Raw genomic sequence first — 18,250 nt, forward strand, 5'->3', positions numbered from 1 at the left:
CTAACATTAGATCTATCGACGGTATTAGTTCCTTGTAGCACAATAAAGTTATTATTTATTACGTTTAATTATATAGGTAATAACAACCTAATAAAATTTTATTAAACTTTAGCAAGACATTCACACAGTTATTTGTAGTTTGCCTTTAAATTTAGTCTTTATAAATTGGGATTTTGAAGAAATGGGTTATTGAAACATAGACAATATTTCCACTTTTTTAACATTACCCTTATTAACTAAATATAAATTGCTCTTGCGTTATGCATGATTTTTTATTATATCTGCAAAAAAAGAAAAATTTCGTACTAAAAGTTCTACCGTGAACAAAAGGCAACAATACAAAACAATATTAGTTTGGTTAGCTTATTTACGGTTACGAAACACTACGGTTATATATACGGCTATTCGGACTTTTATAAGGTTTTGTGAATATATATTTTTATTCAGAGAAATTTAAAAAGTATTATTAACTATATATGTTCGATTTATTTGTTTTAATGTGCAATAATTACACGCGTACTGTATTTTTTAAAATTATATTGATTTTTATTAAATTATTGGTTGTCTTTGTATTAATTGGACCACTAAGTTTTGTAAATAATTAATGTTAATTACGAAGGATCATGTTAGCATTTGCCTAATCTATAATATAGCGGTTTAAAACTTTTGGAAAAGATCAAAATGCTTTTTTGAACACGTAAAGGTTACCGGGCTTTTTACTTTATACATTTGCAATTAAAACCGCATTCTTTCAGAATAAAATATATTTATTATCAGCTTAATATATAAGTGAGTTAAATTGTTTAAAACTTTAGCAAAACGAAAGTTGAGATTCATGTTTTAGCGTCATAACCTGAAGTAAAATATGAATAATGTTTTGATATATTTTCTGACGTTATTATTTATTCAAGAATTAATATTTTATATTGGAATAAATGTGCGGCAAGGATAAGATTTTTTTTTAAATGAAATTTCGGTACTAGCTTCCACAAAAAGTTTAAACCGACATTGTGGATAAAATAATTTTCCGTCAATAACCAAGTATCTTTACAAGAGAAACCAAGGTTATTTACAAGAGAAGTTATAGATATCTAAATTTAAAAATAAAAAATTTCAAAATGGTTTCTAACACAATGATACAAAAGTTAAGAACAAACAAATTATATTATTCTTTTCAAAAATAACAAAATAACTCACTAAACAATAACAATAATAGAATTACAATCGCATTACAATAATGTGGTACCCTATGTCATGGTAGGCTGGTTATATCAGGTAAAAATATTTTTAATATCATAGGCGGCAATTGATATGATTGCGCCAGTGTTAAAATGTTATTAATTGTGATTAACGTGGACCCTGGCATTGGACAGGGATTTCATATTATTTGAAAAATATGAAGTATATTTTTCGGCGGAATATCCGTGCAATTTTACTTGAATAGGTTGGTATGCGTTCGATTCGCGTACCATGTTTTTGTCAAATATAGGGTAGACGGTTGATCTCTTCCTTCGAGGCGACTCTTGCATCTGCTGACTTGGGTATGGATCTACGAAGCGACGTCCATTAATATCGTTGCCATCCGCTGTCGGGAATATCGTTGGCTAAATTAATAAAATATTTATGTTAAACTATTTTTCAACTGTTTTGAATTTAATCAATGGATTTTAATGCTCAAAGTCAAATTATAGTTTAAAATTTTCTTGTTTGATGAGCTGATATTGAGTAAAACATTAAATTATAAATTATAATTAAACTTTTGTACACTCTATATGTAAAAAAGTAGTACAATGTACATTTAAAATGATTGCTCGTCATCAGCTCAGGTCTAAACAATCTGACATTATATTTTTAAGATATTATTACCCATTGATGTAAATTGAAAAAAAAAATGTATAGTAATAAATCAATTCACTCAATGGTCAATAACACCTTACTTTGCTTGCCTGCGCCTCTGCTGTTAAAAATTCCAGGTGCCGACTGAGTTTGAGCTTCACCTCCAACTGTGTTCTGTTGAATGCTTCCCATGCCTACGACGGCGGGGTTAGGTTCATTCTGTTGTCCTTTCCATGGTCTGAAATATAAAATCGTCGAAAGTTATATAATAAGGTTCCACAACACGTCATATTCCTTCCTTTTAGTTTTAAACCTAAAATTAAAAGAGTATATAAATCTAAAAGCATTCAACAGTTTTTAGTTGATCGAAATGTATTGAACATGATTTGTTGGCCCATGAAAATGATTGATTGTATAATGTACACATTGAACGTTGTAAAATTTTATTTAAAAAGAGCAACCGTTGAGTTTCTAGCCGGTTCCTTTAACAGATCAGCATTGCGATTCGGCGGGTAATTTCTAGGTGGAGTAATCTTAATCTTAATATGTATGACAATTTAAAAGTGCATGTAAATTGTTACTTGAATAAAGATAATTTAAATTTATAACTTTCAAAAACATACAAGACAACCGTTCATGGCTTCTTAAAACTTACACAAAATAGAACAACTTGAAATATAATAGCAGCGATTATTGTCATCTTGGGGCACGATCTTGAGTCATTGGGAAGCGACTAAAAAGAAGAACATAAGTTACTGCACCTTGATAGACACTTACTTATCCGGGAACAGTTCTCCGGGCTGTCCTCTTGTCTGGACTATTCTTTCGCCATTAACTTCTACTACGCATCGCAACCTTGCACAACATGTCGGAAATTCTAGAAAAAAAGAATATAACCCAGTAAAAATAAACCGATCTATAACATATTATCATTATACTCAATGTAAAATTAAAAGAACAGATTCCAGGTTTTATGTGTCTATAGTATAAATAAATATCAATTGTGATATTTATTTATACTATAGTACTAGATATATCACTTATTAATTCAGTTGAACAGACATTCAACTGAACTAATTACGTTTTTTTATTGAAATTTTATAAACTTTACGCCTTATTACGTCATACTTCTATCTTTGAGATCTTTGTAACATACCAACGTTTTCATCTTCAATATATTCGTGACATTCTAAAGCATTTTCTGGAATTTTCGGTTTTCGGCACCTAAAAAAATTTTAATTTAGAACACATAACAGCAATAAATAAGTATAAGTTTTTATATGAATTTATGCATTACCCGACGGCTGCAATGAAATATTTTCCGTCTCGTATTTCGCATCTATATCGGTGGCATGTATAGTGATCCGACCACTCTTGCCAAGGCTGATAGCCTTTTCTAGAATATTTATCTACACAAGCTTGATCTGTAAATTATTTAAATTGTTAATGTTTTCTTTTAAAAAAAAAACAAATATTTAAAATTTGTTCCACTTACAACTGACATCTTCGGCAAAAATAGCAGGCATTATGAAATACGTTAAGTAAATTAAGGCAGCGAATTGCATTTTTACTAAATTGGTAAAACCTAGAACAGAAAACTGAACCGTTAATGTCTGTTTGCAATACCAAACACCAACTGAATTATAATGCTATTCGGCGGCCTAAAATACTATTTTATGCGGGCAATATTTAGAAAACACGAGAAATCTGAAACCAGGCGTTGTAAAAGGAAACTGAAATGTTATGTGAATCTTTACAAGCTTCCTGGTTCGAGCTCAACAAACGGTCCACTTATAAAAAAAACAAAAATAACCATAATCTAATTTTGTGTAACTTAGAACAATAGTATAATTTTATTAAATGTATACATTAATCATGATGTATGTAATGTAATTTTTGTTAATAATATGGTTAGTAAATTAGAAATTTATTATGATAAATTATATTAAAGATATTTACCCATATTCTAAGATATTTCTTATAGCTGAATAGTGCTGTTTGTTCGCAAGGCCTGTTATCAGGCGAATAAACCTTTGAATGACCAATAACTACTTGCTTTTGCTTTGAAATGAAAATGTATATTCCACGAAATGTGGTTGAATACAAACGAGAGCTTGATTGTGAAGTTTTGTGAAATATTTTATCATCAAATGCATTCTCGTAAGTAAAGTATTCTTACTTTATTTACTAATATTAACGTTGTTAACAAAATGGTAATATTGATAAAGACCATTTTATTAACAGCATTAAAAAAGAGAAAATAAATAATTATATGTTTTTAATCACTTATAATACATGTAGTCTTTTATTTGATTCTAACCATCATTTCAGCTATAAGACGTCAATTGCTAGACAAGGGGTTCCTCATAGATTTCTAATAGAACTGGTTGAAAGTGGCCTGCATTCAAGATGATAGATAAGATATTTAGGAAAATTAGTAAGTCTTTCAGGAAATGTTCACTGGGAGATAGGACATTGTAAAATTGAATAACTTTTATGTAAAACATTGTTATAGAGGAGATTAAATAGAATAAATTATAGTTATTCAAACATTAAAATATATAGCATATTGGTACAAGCCATTTTGTCACAGGTTTAAAGGAAATATAACACAAAAGGTCTTTACGGTACTGCTGTGTTATTACTTATATCCAAATAAAAATGTAATAAACTTGTACAATTAATAAAAATATCCGTAAAGGAAATTTGTAGTCAGCTAGATGAATTCAAACTTAAATAGTGCATAAAATGTATAACACCTAATAGCACAACCAAAAAAGCTACGACATTTTTTAATAAATGTTTAAAAAACAATCACATTTTTAAGTGATTAAGAGGGAAGAAAAAAAACTAAACGGAATTGTAAGAACAAAGAGGTTACTTTGGGTACTAAACTTAAAGTAGTAGTGTAATAACAGTTTTATTTTATTAAATAATAGATTTTACTAATATAAAAATATTTTTTTACATTACTCTCCAAGTAATAGACGAATAACCATGTTGATGTTTCATATTTAAAGTTACTCTTGCAATATTTGCAGTTAGTAATCGAAGATATTTTTTAGGTGTGTACATAAAAATCGTGCATCTTTTACATAAAATATCGATATTTCGGTCATCATTTATAAACATTACAGTTATAAAACTTTTGATAATTTTACACCGATAACAATCTTTTTATCCGTGGTAAACTGTTAAAGGCAAAGTATGTGAATGTGGGTAATTAAAAAACAAAAATAATCTTTCACGAATTAAATCGTGGGAACAGAACGCAACAGCAATACAATGGCGATTGCGTCAATCAAATCAAATGCCACTAAAACTTGCTTGCCTTTGTACGTTAAATTTGCAAAGTTACGAATTTAATTTTGTTTAGTTTTATGTCAAGTGCAGTAGAAAATAAAAATAACGTTTTAGGTAGGATTTTCAATTAAATATAAAGTAACAGCACAAATGAAGTAAGTTATTACAAACTTTTGAATTATTTTCAATTGTTTTACTAAAGAAATGCTATTATTGCAGTTCTTTTCTTAATTATTATTGAATATATTATCTTTATTAGTTTATTGTATGTAAATTTGTTTATCCTTTGGATTTATATTCTCAATATGTATTAATTATTTCTGTATCCACCCTCCTCCTGGGCTATTATTATTTAATTAAACTTGTTATAATTGTTTATCTACAATATATAATTGAAGTATGTTTCACTTCACTTTAAAGTTTTGTTCACAAATTAAATGCTATTAATTTGAATAACTTTTCTGTATCGAATAATCTTTTAAATTGTTTGTGTTTAGCTATTATACAGCGGTATATATATAGATTTGTAACAACATTTTTAAAAGTACCTACAATAATTTTTTCATTTTAAAATCAAGTTCAGCTACTTTTTTCTACTTATCTAACAAACAATCCTTATATGTAAATCCCAAAAAATCGGATGATAAATTTCATAGACGTTTTACAGACAAGTAAAACTTAAAATTCATTGTTTGTTTTTCACTATTTGAGTTTTTTTTTTAATACTAATGTTTGATTTTTGCCATTCCAGTAATTTGTATACTCCACGGGTATGCGAAGAAGATATACTTAGCTCTCAGTCATCTGATGAAAGGATGGATACAGCTTCAGAATCATTTCAATCTACACAGAATACTCCTAACTCAGTTTTGTCTTCTGATTTTGAAGACCATGTTGAACACAATACAGTTTTGCGATTATCTGCACCAGAAAAAGTTGAAAGAACAAAAGTGTCCAAATTTAAGGAGGATGTAGATGACAGCTTAGTCTCAAAAATGTCTAAACTTAAACTTAATGTAACCACTGAGAGCGATAGACCTAAACACCTTGGTATAAGCCCACCCAAAATAAGTAGTATATTAACTCTCACCACAAATCATCCGCTCATGTCTGTAGGAAGTCCAGATGATAATTTTCCTGATATAATACCAAAGAAAGCACTTAAGGTTGAGGATGAAAAAGATTTAAGTTTATCTAGCATAGAAGATGAAAAGGTTCTTAATCAGACCAATGGATATGAATTTTATAGTCCTCAAATGAATACTTCAAAAAATAATCTCTATTTCTCTGAGAACTTTGTTACAGCTGAGAGTCATCTCCTTAGTACATCCTTAAATGTAATTCCTCCAGATGTTGCTAGGGTTGAACAAAGTAACCAGAAGGAAAAAAGAAAAATTGTTCCAAAGTTCACAGAAACACCTAATAAACTCTTATTAACACCAAAAAATAAAAATGTGCCAGATGAAGAAAAAGATAGTGCCATAATTAAGTATATAGAAGAGAAAAGTAAAAAAATGTCTAGTCAAAGTACACCTAAAGGTCTCAGCATACCTCAACCAGATGAAAACCATTCTGCAGTATGTGTTCCCAGTGAATATTTTTTATTTTAGCTTGTTGAGGTAAACATAAATATATTGTTTTAACTTTAGCAACAATTTCCTTCTTCTTTCTCAGGTAGCAGAATGGTGTGAATCTCCTTCTCATTTGCGCTCTTTACCAAATTTTGAATTGCCAATAGAAATGTCAAGTACTATTGGAACTCGGAATGTAAGTTTCATAATATTCAATCGCAAAATGCTTATAAATGTTCACTCCAATATATCTATATATATTAGTTATAATATGTACATTATTTTTTAATTAAAAATTGTTTTGATTAACTTTTAGTGTCCTAAATATTTTTATTTTAGGGTTGACCGTCTAAAACTATATAAAGAATAACTTTTATATTTACCTGTTGATAAAACAACAAAATTTAGTCACTAGTGCAAAATGTAACTTCATTATTGTTAAATGTTACTTTAGGATTTAGATTCTCCTGATCTATCAACATCATCTACTCAAGAAGACAAGTCAGCATATCAGGCACTCTTAGATCCATACACAGGCAGTGTAGCACTTCGTCAAAGAGTTCCTAAAAGCCCTGCTCCGCCTCGCAGGAAAATACACTTGGTATGATAATTTGTTTTCATATAATTATTTATGTTTATAATATAAGTAATTTGTATAAAAAGCCGCACATAAACAATTTTTTTAATCAGGACAATGATGTTTTGATTAACTGATCAGAGTTGTTTGAAAACAATCCAACATGTACATAATACAATTACCTGTTATTTATGAGGTCCATTTTAAATTACATATTGTATACGTACTATGTTACAGTAATATAAAACGTGCTAAGTCACTACCTATTTTGAAGAAAATGGTTAAGAACTACTTACTAGACCTATCTTTTAATTCATTTCTTATTCTTTTCATGTTTCTTTATTCTTTTTGGGGCAACGGCAATGCTAATCAGTTTGATGTTTCTATTTATTATCGTGCTATATTTATTGTATATTAGTACATATATATATATACACACACACATATTTATATATATATATATATACACACATACATGCACCTATACATATATATATGTTTTGAACACATTAACTACCCATTATTTATATTTCTATCTTTTACATACTATGGTTGTCTGAAGATATTGCCTTTGGTAACACCGCCCATTGTACTTCATTTGTAATTTTGACTAAGTGACTATTTAAATGTATCTTAGCGTGTACAATTAAGAATGTCAAATAAATAAATAAAATATGCTAAATTTAAATAAAACTATTTCTTTTGCAAAAATAATGAAGAATAAATATATAAAGTTATTTCCATTATTTCCTCAGCCACCTGAGGATGACCGATGCAGTCTGGATAGTATAAGTGGTGATTCATTAGAGTCTGAAGATGAGCCTCCAGAGCCCGAGCCTGAATCTGTGGACCAAGTAGCAACTGAAACAGATGTTGATGAGAAGAGGTAAGTTAAAAAAATGTTTCTTTGCATTAGGATGGTATATAACAACTTTCTTTTTTTTAGATGATAAGTACATTCCTTACAAAAAAAGAAAGTGTATTAAAAATGGTGCAAAAAATACATGTGACATTATGATAAATTTTTCCACAATTAAAAAATTTGTGCAAAATGAACGAAACTATAAATATTTTGCCTAAAAACTGTGCACATGAATTAATTCTTAACAATGTATCCACAAGATAATTTAAACTGAAAATTTAAGCATCTAATTAAAAAAAAAAGTTTAATTTAAAATAATGTCCTATGTAATGGACATGATACTGTATAATGAAATGCTGTGTTCAAGTTGAAGTTCAATGAGATGCGGAAAAAACGATAATAAAAATCGACATTCTTTCTTAAGTAAACATGCCCTGAAGAAGACCAAGGTCATTTTTAGGGCATGTTTACTTAACACTAAATGTTGATGATCATATAGTCAATGGTCATAATCCGACCGATTTCAGTGCAACACGACGTATGATATTCCTCTAAGTGTATTTTGTTGCTGTATAGACAAGTTTGTGTGTTTAAATTAGAAATATTTTTTTTGGCCATGTTGGAAAATTCCAGTAGCTAGTAAAAACATTCAAGATTTATTAGTGGAAGAAGTTGACGAAGACGATTTGATGGATTCCACGATTTTGAGGACGATGACTCTGATGAAGATTGTGCAGTTACGAATTTAATTAAAAAATTTACAAGAAGGCTTAGCGGAAAACCGTTAGTTGTAGTGACGGTACAAAGTCGAGACTCTGTCTCTATTACTAGCTCTGGCTAGCAGTAGTATTATAGAAACTATTTTAAAATTACAGATCGAAATCAACAAATACGGTTAGTGAATGTAGTGATCCCATTCCTGAATATTCAGCTGCAGAGGAATTACATGATGAACGCTCCTGGCTAACTGTGCAGCATGGAGGACGTAATGCCACCTGTGATATGAAGGTATTTAATAATATAATGTTACCGAGATAACGATTTTACAAATAACACAAACTATACTGTGGTGCAAAGCAGTTAAAATCTGGTATTCTTCTGTACCATGGTACATGAGGCATAGTTAAACAGGCTATTGAGTAAAGTCAGGTATATTTGCCTTTCTTAACAACCGTTAAACTCCTGTTACTCATTATGTGTTAGACGAAACAATAGCATCTCTCCTACTGACCCCAGATTGTACGAGGTATGCTATTGCTATTATTTATATAAAGCTAGTGTCTTGTGGTAGGTAGGTAGTGTCTAGACAAGCTGACCTGAGTTGGCTACAGGTGACAATATAATGAAAGAATCTAACCATAAGTTACGTCGTCTTCGTCTTCTTTTTAGCCAACAGACACCCTTTGCTATGCATTGACCTTCCTCAAAGATCATCACGACGACCGTTTTTAAGCTGTCCGCATTCAGCGCCTTCCGCGACCTTAACTATGTCGTCGGTCCACATAGTGAGAACCCACACTGTGTTTACCGGCTCATGGTCGCTCCTTGAAACTCTTTAGGCCCCAACAGCCATGACTTGCCACGCCTACTTCCACTTTTTTAAACTAGGTTTCTCATAGTCAAATTTTACTTAATGGTGCTTTTATTTTTGAAAGCGCCATTAAACAAAGTTGATGTTAAATAATTTAGCATAAATGCGTCCTTTTATTTACTATAAATAATAACTGCAAGACTGACAGGTCGGGTAGCGTCAGTTGACTTTATATTTTGTGTAAATAACTATGTGGGTGTGTTTGTTTGATAGGTCATAGAACCATACAAGCGCGTGCTGTCCCACGGAGGGTACGAGTCCAGCGGTGCAGCCATCATTGTATTCAGCGCCTGTCATTTACCCGACACCGCTCGCCCCGACTACAGATACGTGATGGACAACCTGTTTCTGTAAGTTGTCTCTTTAGTACACGTACGTCAATAAAATGTGTAAAAAATTGTCTAAAATTAAAATATAGAAAGAATAAACAGTGTTAAGTGAAAATATTTCAGTCCGGAAATTAGTAAATTTTATAGTCTTCGTTAACTGATTAATTTTATTATGAACCGAAACCGCCGTACCGCGCTTTAGGTATGTGCTCGGTGAGACGGTGAGGAGAGGGAAAGTATCAACCGCTCTACCCAGTCTGTCCTTTTCTAGCCAACCACATTCATTGCGTTTTCCTAAAGCGCGGAAAAGCGTCCGTAGCTTCTAAAACTTTCTGTTGCATCAGAAATATATGCCAGGTTTTTTTTATATAACTGCAACCTGCAACCGTTTTTAGATGTTTTGTAAGAAAATTCAGCATTTAAGTTACGGCATACAGTAAAATAAAAACCTTATATGTGCCATACACATGTAAACCATTTTATAGTAACAATGTTAAAAACAAAGTTTTATTTATCTTTTAGATACGTTATATGGAGTTTAGAGCGACTAGTTACAGATGAATATGTTTTGGTTTATTTACACGGCAGTGCAGGAAAAAGACGCTTACCAACATTTGTATGGTTACATGAGTGTTACAAACTCATAGATAGAAGGTAAGAAATACAATCTTTGCTATTTGTCTTTGTTATAAATGGATCCTTCATTAGAGAATCTACTTACATGTTGGCATTTTTTGTCACCCTGTATAGGTCATCAAATTGAGTGTATCTCATCTAAAAAACACAAAAAAAAACTGCAACGCTTAGTATAGGAAGTTTATGTTTATATAACAAATAAGGTACTTTTTTTAAATAAGACCACTGAGCTGTGTGTCATCTATACATACATACCCACTCTTAAAATTTTAATTCGGTGAAATAGTAGTATGTAGCTGCTTCAGATGAGACTCTTTTGGGAGCCCTGGAGCTTTGCTACCTTGAAAGAGGTCAACCTGCCGCTTCGAACTTCTGGATCCGGATTCTGCTAATGCCATTTGGTCAGCAGTGAGACTCTGGTCCAAAACCTGGAATTTAGATATCAAATTATTAAAAACACATTTCTTTGTGAATGTTGTTTTTAAGTTAGACAATCGTTGTTTTTATTTTTTTTCCTATAAACACGGCTTATAAAGTACACATAAAAAAAAATTCACTAATTTGGAATATTGAGGAATGAATATTTCATTTACAACTGCTTAAGAATCTTTGGATGTACGGGACGTCGCGCCATCCATGTTGGAATCATGTGCTGAAGGCGTCAAAAGTATGCAGTTGTGAAAGGGAAATTACCTAAAATTGTAATTCCTGCGCATTTCTACGGCTACCGTTATCACTTGTCTATAAAATTATATTTATTTTATTATTAAAGTATTTAAATATTTTGTAACTTTATGACGAGGGTTTCACAAATACATTTAAATATATATATATATATAATGTAAAGTAAACTAAACAATGATTATTTAGTCCGACAATATAGATTTAAAAAAGAATACCAAATGAAACGAAACCTTAAATTTATATATAATTATATATACATGGTGCTATAGGGGCCGGAGGTTCTTGAGGGGCGACCAATGGACGGTAGACACGGCTCAGGAGGGCCCCCCCCACTAGGTAAACCGACGATATCGTCAAGGTCGCGGGAAGTAGCTAAATACCGGTAGCGCTTTCTTGCGCTTGCGCGATAATTCTGGCGATCTTTGAGGGATACCTATGTCCTGATGATGAGATTAATGGTACCTAATTTTCTGCATATAGTCTCTGTATTGTACTGCCAGTTTCGCTTTAATTAGTTGAGTTGATAATTATCATTTTTATTTTAGGTTAAGAAAAAATCTGAAACATTTGTACCTGGTGCATCCCACGTTTTGGCTGAAATCTTTTGTAGTTATAACAAAGCATTTTGTAAGGTGAGTCACAAAAATATTATAAAAGAAGTACCTATTTGACATTTACAAAGGAAAATATTAATTTTTGTACCAAAAAAAATGTATCAGCGTGACAACATTTATCTGTAAATAGCACGCCCTTTTTGAGCTCTGAGTTTCAAAGTTTACGACCTTTAAAAATCCTGTTTAGATTTGTAACATTTATCTTTGGTTGTAACAATAGATAGTGTTATAAAAAAACATTGTACATTTTATTTCCTAGTTTGACTTATAAATATATATCATCATTATTATCATCAGTTTAGCCGTATGACGTCCACTGTTGAACGTGGGCTTCTCCCAATAGATTTCAATCCGGTTGGTAGCGGTCTACATTCTGCGTTATTATTTATTATTTGAATTAAAGTTTTATACGTTTATTTCAAAACACTTTTTTAAAAATAGAATTAGAATAAAGTAATCATTATTTTTTGCCAGTTCAAAATTCTTCCGCAAGCTGAGTTATATCCGAAATCTAGAGGAACTTATGCGACTAGTACCTGTAGAACCAAATGCAATACCAGAGATCGTGAAAGAATATGATGCAACCCTCCGTCAAAAGATTTGAATTGAGCTGAGAAAACAATGTGCATGTAAATATTTTATTTAGGCTTTATTATTCGAGCATAACGTAACAGTATGTATAAGGTCGATCGATTACATAAACACGCTAATTAATTAGAAACATTGACACAGATTGTCCCATAAATTAACGTCTAGCCGGAATTGGGTGGTAAAGTAGGGTAATGTAAGGTAGTGGCAGAAATTTAATTAACAAAATTTTGTCACGTTTTTTGAATAATTTAATTTAGCAATTAATAGTAACAGAGAACATCATTATAAGATTCAGCTTGACATTAATTTATGGGAAATCTTGCTTATGTCAACATGGCGTAACCGTAGTATTAATGTTGCCATTTCATATTAAAGTTGCACAATTTTGGTGATAATTTTTTATAAATAATAGGTACATGAACGCCACAAATTCAGTTAATTAAAACTATAGTCTGAACATCTATTTTAAGTAAAAAATGTTTCAAAAATACTTTTTCTATAATTAGCTTTTGTTGATGCTTTTCACCCGTAATTGTGCCAGAAAAATTGGTAATAAATGTTGGTAACTTTTTACGTTTACGTTTCTAATCCACTCAGCCAGAGTATGGAATACTCTACCGGCTATCTTATATCCTGAGAAATTTAACCCAGGTCTTTGCGTAACCCAGCATCTGCGTACTACATTTTCGACCACATCATTCCTTTCCACTAGGAGAGTGGTCGAAGGCGGACTAGTGGGCGATAACAAACTAATATATTTTTTAAAATTTGTAAGCAGCAAACCAACGTAATATTAAGGGCGTCTTTTTTACGCATGCATTTTATTCAATAAAAACTTATCAATACAAAAATTGCCAATAATTGCTTTTAAAAGAAAAAAAATTAAATATTAATAATATTTCAGTGAAATGTTAATGATTATCAAATTTTAAATGACGAATATATTAAAAAAGCAAAATACCAAGAGTTGTGTTCTAAATATAATCAAGTTTATCATTATTGGGTTCAAATATTTCTAGTTGCGTAAATAAGATAAATTTAGATCTTGTTCAAAGGTTTATGAAAATTAAATTAGTGTTACCTATATTTTCGGAATGATTTTGCTGTTGATTTTAGTTCATAGCATTCGGCTTGCTATAAGTAATAATATATTTTGCTTATATAATGTCTTTCAATACCGTCGTTTCGTTCCCATTTATACTCTCTCTGAGAAAAACGAATTAAAATAGAATGACTTTAAACGTTATGACTTAAGAATCATTGTATAACTTATAAGAAATATCCAATATCTTCAGTAAAAGCTTTTTAACACATACAAGATAAATGAAAATGTTGTTTTAAAAATAATTACTAACTTTTTTCTATTTTCTATTTAATTTTAGTTCACAATTTTTTTTTAATTTTTAAGTAATATTTTTGCATATTTTGCATTTTTGATTTTCTAGAAAGTATTATACTTCTTTTCATAATTTCTTCTAGTATTACCATTTACACCTTAACAAAAACATAAGTATTGCTTTAAAAGAGTTTTATAGTCTTTGAATAAATATTAAGAAATATGCAATGACTTCAAAGATCTTTTTTTTTTTAATATAAGATAGGTGAAACTCTTGTATTTTCAGAATTTTTTTGTTTGTGAACGAATTTTCACTTGATTTTTTTTTTAATTTTCATACAACTCATTTATATCTGGCATTTTTATATTTCTAGTAATATCATTATGTACAATTTCCTTATATTTTTGTTAACATTTATGCTTTCGCTTAGAGTAAAAAAAAATTAAAACTTAAGTATTGCTTTAAAAATGTTTGATAGTCTATGGTTAACTTATAAGGTATATGCAATATCTTTAGCGAAAAGTATGTACTTAAATATAAAATGGCTACAGATATACTAAGCAACAATATATATTATTATATAAGCAAATATAGGATAATAATAAGTACTGCTTCAGTATGAGAAGACTGCCTTTTTTAATTTGAAGTCTTTCATTTAAAGATGCTGGGTCATATTGATTACAGAAGTTCAATATGTATATGGTTGGCAACAATAAATACGATGATTATATTTGTAATTTATATTTATTGTTGCTACTTTAATTACAGTGTTGCCATTCCTTTAAAATTAAGTATGTAAATTATAAAAAAGCACAACGAAACTGTTCTTTTTTTGTTTTGTAAATAGATCGGCCAGTGATTTTTTTAAGTAAATTTATTATTTATATGTATGTCGCCATGCACATTTATTACTTAATAATAAATGTTTATAAAACTAATTAATAACAGTTATTAAAAAAATTAAATATTGTATAAAAATTGGAATTGATATTAGTGTTATTGTCGCTAGTATAATGTCATATGTATTTTTGCCAAACATATAAATAATATTTGTATAATTTAATACATCTTTAGTCACATATTTGAATTACTGTGTAAATAGCAAACACAATGGAACAATTTATGTAGCCATAATAGTGTTTGATAAGCACAAGTATATATATTTAAATAAAGATGGTAAATTAAATTGCCTTTTATCATGAAAAATATTTAAAAAGGCATTTAGGGAACATTAAAAACTGGGATTAAAGGATTGTCATTACTCGCGTGATATTACTGGACGACTAAATATATATTTTTAAGGCCATATAAACTTAGAATTGTTGTATGTAGATATCTAGGAATTACAATTGAGTGCATATAGCCGAAAATATGTAGTTGGTTTGTTTAGTGGTGAGTCTAATGATGTAATGGCTTAGGGGAGTGCGAGGGATATAGTTCGGTGATCAAAGTCGGATGTCCAAGTGCATATTTATCTTTTTTAATTACACTAGGAAATTATGGAGGCAAATTCAATGAGCTACTTTTAGATAAATGCACAAACGATTTTATGGACTAGAAATCTGGTGATAAAAGAAGTAAATATATAGTATCCATCACTTTTTTACAATTAAAAATTAAAAGCAATTGGTTAGTAAATTCTCTAACTCATTTGTATACAGTTTACATTGTTTTCAAATGTTTATACATTTCTTGTTACTTAGTGATTATGTGAAAGAGATATTTGAAAATAATAATCTGCACTATTTTTTTAAAAAATTCTCACTTTAGTACAAATGAAAATCTTTAAGATAATTTATGTATGTTAATCTCTTATATCTAATTTTAAACGTTTGGTTACGTTTTATAAACGCAAGCCTATATCTGTCATAGATCTGTATGGTATCTGTGGATCTCATGAATGTAAATTACTTGTCATTTTTTAATCTAATAGAATTAGACTTGAACTGCCGAAGTCTATTAGATAGACATTTTGATTTCAAATAAAAAAAAAACATGTACTGTTGAATAATTTCAGAGTTTCCTTATTATTAGTTGGATATATGGTGTTTGAAATTGTTTGAGTTTGCAATGAAGTATTTTAGGAGTAGATAAACCAATGATTCTTTTTTATTATACATAGATATCTCATAAAACAAGGTCAAATTATGTAACCTGGGGACAGTTGAGATAATTAAAAAAAAGTTTGTCAGATATTTCAAAATTTTTAGAAGTGCATTATTTGAATAAATGTTTTGAAATAAAAACTGCAATTATATTTCAAATCAGGTCATCGCAATATATTGTTTTCAGAAGGTAACTTGAAAGTGAACGAATACTTAATATTTTGACGTTGATTTATGAAACAATTATGTGTAATGATTCACAGGGCGAAACGTTTTTGCTTTAAAGTAATATTCAAGAAAAATAAAGCAATTTTAAGAATGGCTTTAATGTAACTCCTTAAGGAATCTCTGTTGTTTATATTATTATTTCTAGTGAGTTAACTGCAGGTAGTATTTTAATTTATGTTTGGAATTATAATTCTACTCTAATTAATACATATTGATTAAATGGGCCACTTGTAACCTTTTCCCTTAGCTGGGCATAAAGGAAAAACCTAACTGATTTGTCAAAATTTGTTTGTACAGATTATTTATTAAAAAATATATTTTAGTTTTTAAAGAACTTTGTTAAGCTACATTTATTATTTTTTGAGATTTGTATTTTTTAACTGTGTAAGTTTCTTGGTGTTGAAATTAGGTTTAAAAAAAAAAACTTTTATTACTACTTGGTATTTCGCTTGCGCCCGGCTAATGTAAAAGTAGCATCGATTTATAATTGAAAATTTTGGTACCAAAAATTATTATATTTGCAACAATGACTTTAAAATACTTATTTTGAACACAACGTTTGAATATAAATTTGTTTTAATGCAAATATTTGCATCCATCTGTTCCCGACCATTCGAAATATCATCAAAAGTAATGTACCTAATTAAGTATATAAGAAAAAGTATTTTTCGATAGCACATTAGTGAGCACATAGCAATATATCGAATATTAGAATAGGATGTCAATGGTACTGTTTTAGTCAAAACTTTCACGTACAGAATATATATCTATATTTAGTTGTTGTAATGATTAAAAATAAAATATTGATTTCATGGAATTAAACGATGTATCAGATCAATCAAATCAGTGAAAGACAATGGCATAGAATATATCCTTAATTATCATTTTTTTATTTTTAGGGAAATTATCTTAATCCTTTGTTGGAATTTCGTTGTTTATAACAAAGTCCTGAAGTTCCTAATAAATTTGTAATCTGTTTATACATGGTCTTTCACCGTGTTTGATTATTTCTGATTCGCGGCAATGTTTCTATTTAATATCGTAGTGTTTATTGCACATCAGGGGTGGCAAACATAAAATTTACCTAGTGTCAAATAAACAACACTTGGTTTCAGGAGGGTTGAAAAAAAATCGACGTTCATATTAAGACTATTATTTACGTTCTGATACTTGATATCTCTTTTGTGATGCTATAAATAAGAAAGCTATTTGAGATGTTGGCCGAGATTATTTTCAAAATTGTCTTCGACTTCTCTGATGTATAATCACGTTTGATTTTTATATAGATCTGGTGCTAAAGAAATCAATCATTACAACAATTAATGTGACGGTACAATATTAGACGTGTGTACGTGAAGAGCCAATAACATTGCTTTAATATATACGATTTTATATATGTGACCAGGCAGACTAAAGGAAGTTATAGACAGAAATGCCTTGCCGGTTTAAACAAGGAATATTGTCGTTTGCATTTATTAGTGGAAGCATCTAGATTATTCAAATTTTATACACAATAATCTTAGGAATAATTACATTTAGTGTAATATATCTAAAAACAATATCGTGTGTTATTTACGTAATTGAATTATTTGATTTATGTCGTTTCGTCTGTAACTTTCTTGGTTTAATATTCGGTCTCTATACATTCCGATTGATTTGCTGTAAACTGCTTTAAATATATTTGTAGTTTTGTTATTGAGAGTGAAGTAAAGTGTCTATGAGATAATGTGTGTCTTTTTTTTAACCAATTTAGTAACATTTTAAAACTTTGATACAGAAACAGTATTTTCCCACGTTTTCATCCAACTATGGACCCAGAATCTGATTTATTTTCAAAATTCTGGTCTCGATCCTTGTACTGCATCAAAAATTACTGCATGTTTCATTTCTATTATTTTTGGCCGACAGAGTTAATACCAGAAAATGCAAAACTTTTCTTTTTAGCTACTACGGCAAAGTGGGGGCTGAGAAATAGAGCATTAGTTG

General features: G+C 29.7%; 2 protein-coding genes across 3 annotated transcripts; one reads left to right on the plus strand and one right to left on the minus strand.

Moving 5' to 3' along the window:
- Positions 1-1,201: 1,201 nt before the first annotated feature.
- LOC137922739 (uncharacterized) lies at positions 1,202-3,943 on the minus strand. 2 transcript variants are annotated; one of them, XM_068765788.1, is made up of 7 exons: positions 3,796-3,943; positions 3,332-3,421; positions 3,134-3,260; positions 2,993-3,060; positions 2,614-2,713; positions 1,947-2,074; positions 1,202-1,585 (listed from the first exon to the last, which is right to left on the minus strand). In XM_068765788.1, the coding sequence occupies exons 1-7, from the start codon at positions 3,797-3,799 to the stop codon at positions 1,338-1,340; spliced, it is 765 nt and encodes a 254-aa protein (XP_068621889.1). In that variant the 5' UTR covers positions 3,800-3,943; the 3' UTR covers positions 1,202-1,337. The 2 variants fall into 2 exon arrangements, with proteins under 2 accessions (XP_068621889.1, XP_068621888.1); XM_068765787.1 differs by having other exon boundaries at positions 1,938-2,074.
- A 1,163-nt stretch (positions 3,944-5,106) lies between these two features.
- Positions 5,107-13,137, plus strand: LOC137922738 (protein prune homolog 2). The gene is made up of 10 exons (XM_068765786.1): positions 5,107-5,294; positions 5,891-6,716; positions 6,814-6,906; positions 7,165-7,311; positions 8,043-8,173; positions 9,025-9,157; positions 9,954-10,090; positions 10,592-10,723; positions 11,935-12,021; positions 12,478-13,137. Exons 1-10 carry the CDS (start codon positions 5,290-5,292, stop codon positions 12,605-12,607), a joined length of 1,821 nt encoding a protein of 606 aa, XP_068621887.1. The 5' UTR covers positions 5,107-5,289; the 3' UTR covers positions 12,608-13,137.
- Positions 13,138-18,250: the final 5,113 nt, after the last annotated feature.

The sequence above is a fragment of the Battus philenor genome, unplaced genomic scaffold (genome assembly GCF_028537555.1).
Source record: "Battus philenor isolate CCGP_79_NKW_IND1 unplaced genomic scaffold, ilBatPhil1.0.hap1 SCAF_20, whole genome shotgun sequence".
NCBI classification, from domain to species: domain Eukaryota; kingdom Metazoa; phylum Arthropoda; class Insecta; order Lepidoptera; family Papilionidae; genus Battus; species Battus philenor.

What these genes read in the sequence shown, in the direction of transcription:
- LOC137922739 (XM_068765787.1), bottom strand. An exon ending in TTTTGCCGAAGATGTCAGTT is followed by an intron (nt 3,261 to 3,331) that starts GTAAGTGGAACA and finishes AATAATTTACAG; the next exon opens with ATCAAGCTTGTGTAGATAAA. An exon ending in CAGAGGCGCAGGCAAGCAAA is followed by an intron (nt 1,586 to 1,937) that starts GTAAGGTGTTAT and finishes TATTCCCGACAG; the next exon opens with CGGATGGCAACGATATTAAT.
- LOC137922738 (XM_068765786.1), top strand. An exon ending in ACAGATGTTGATGAGAAGAG is followed by an intron (nt 8,174 to 9,024) that starts GTAAGTTAAAAA and finishes TTAAAATTACAG; the next exon opens with ATCGAAATCAACAAATACGG. An exon ending in ATGCCACCTGTGATATGAAG is followed by an intron (nt 9,158 to 9,953) that starts GTATTTAATAAT and finishes TTTGTTTGATAG; the next exon opens with GTCATAGAACCATACAAGCG.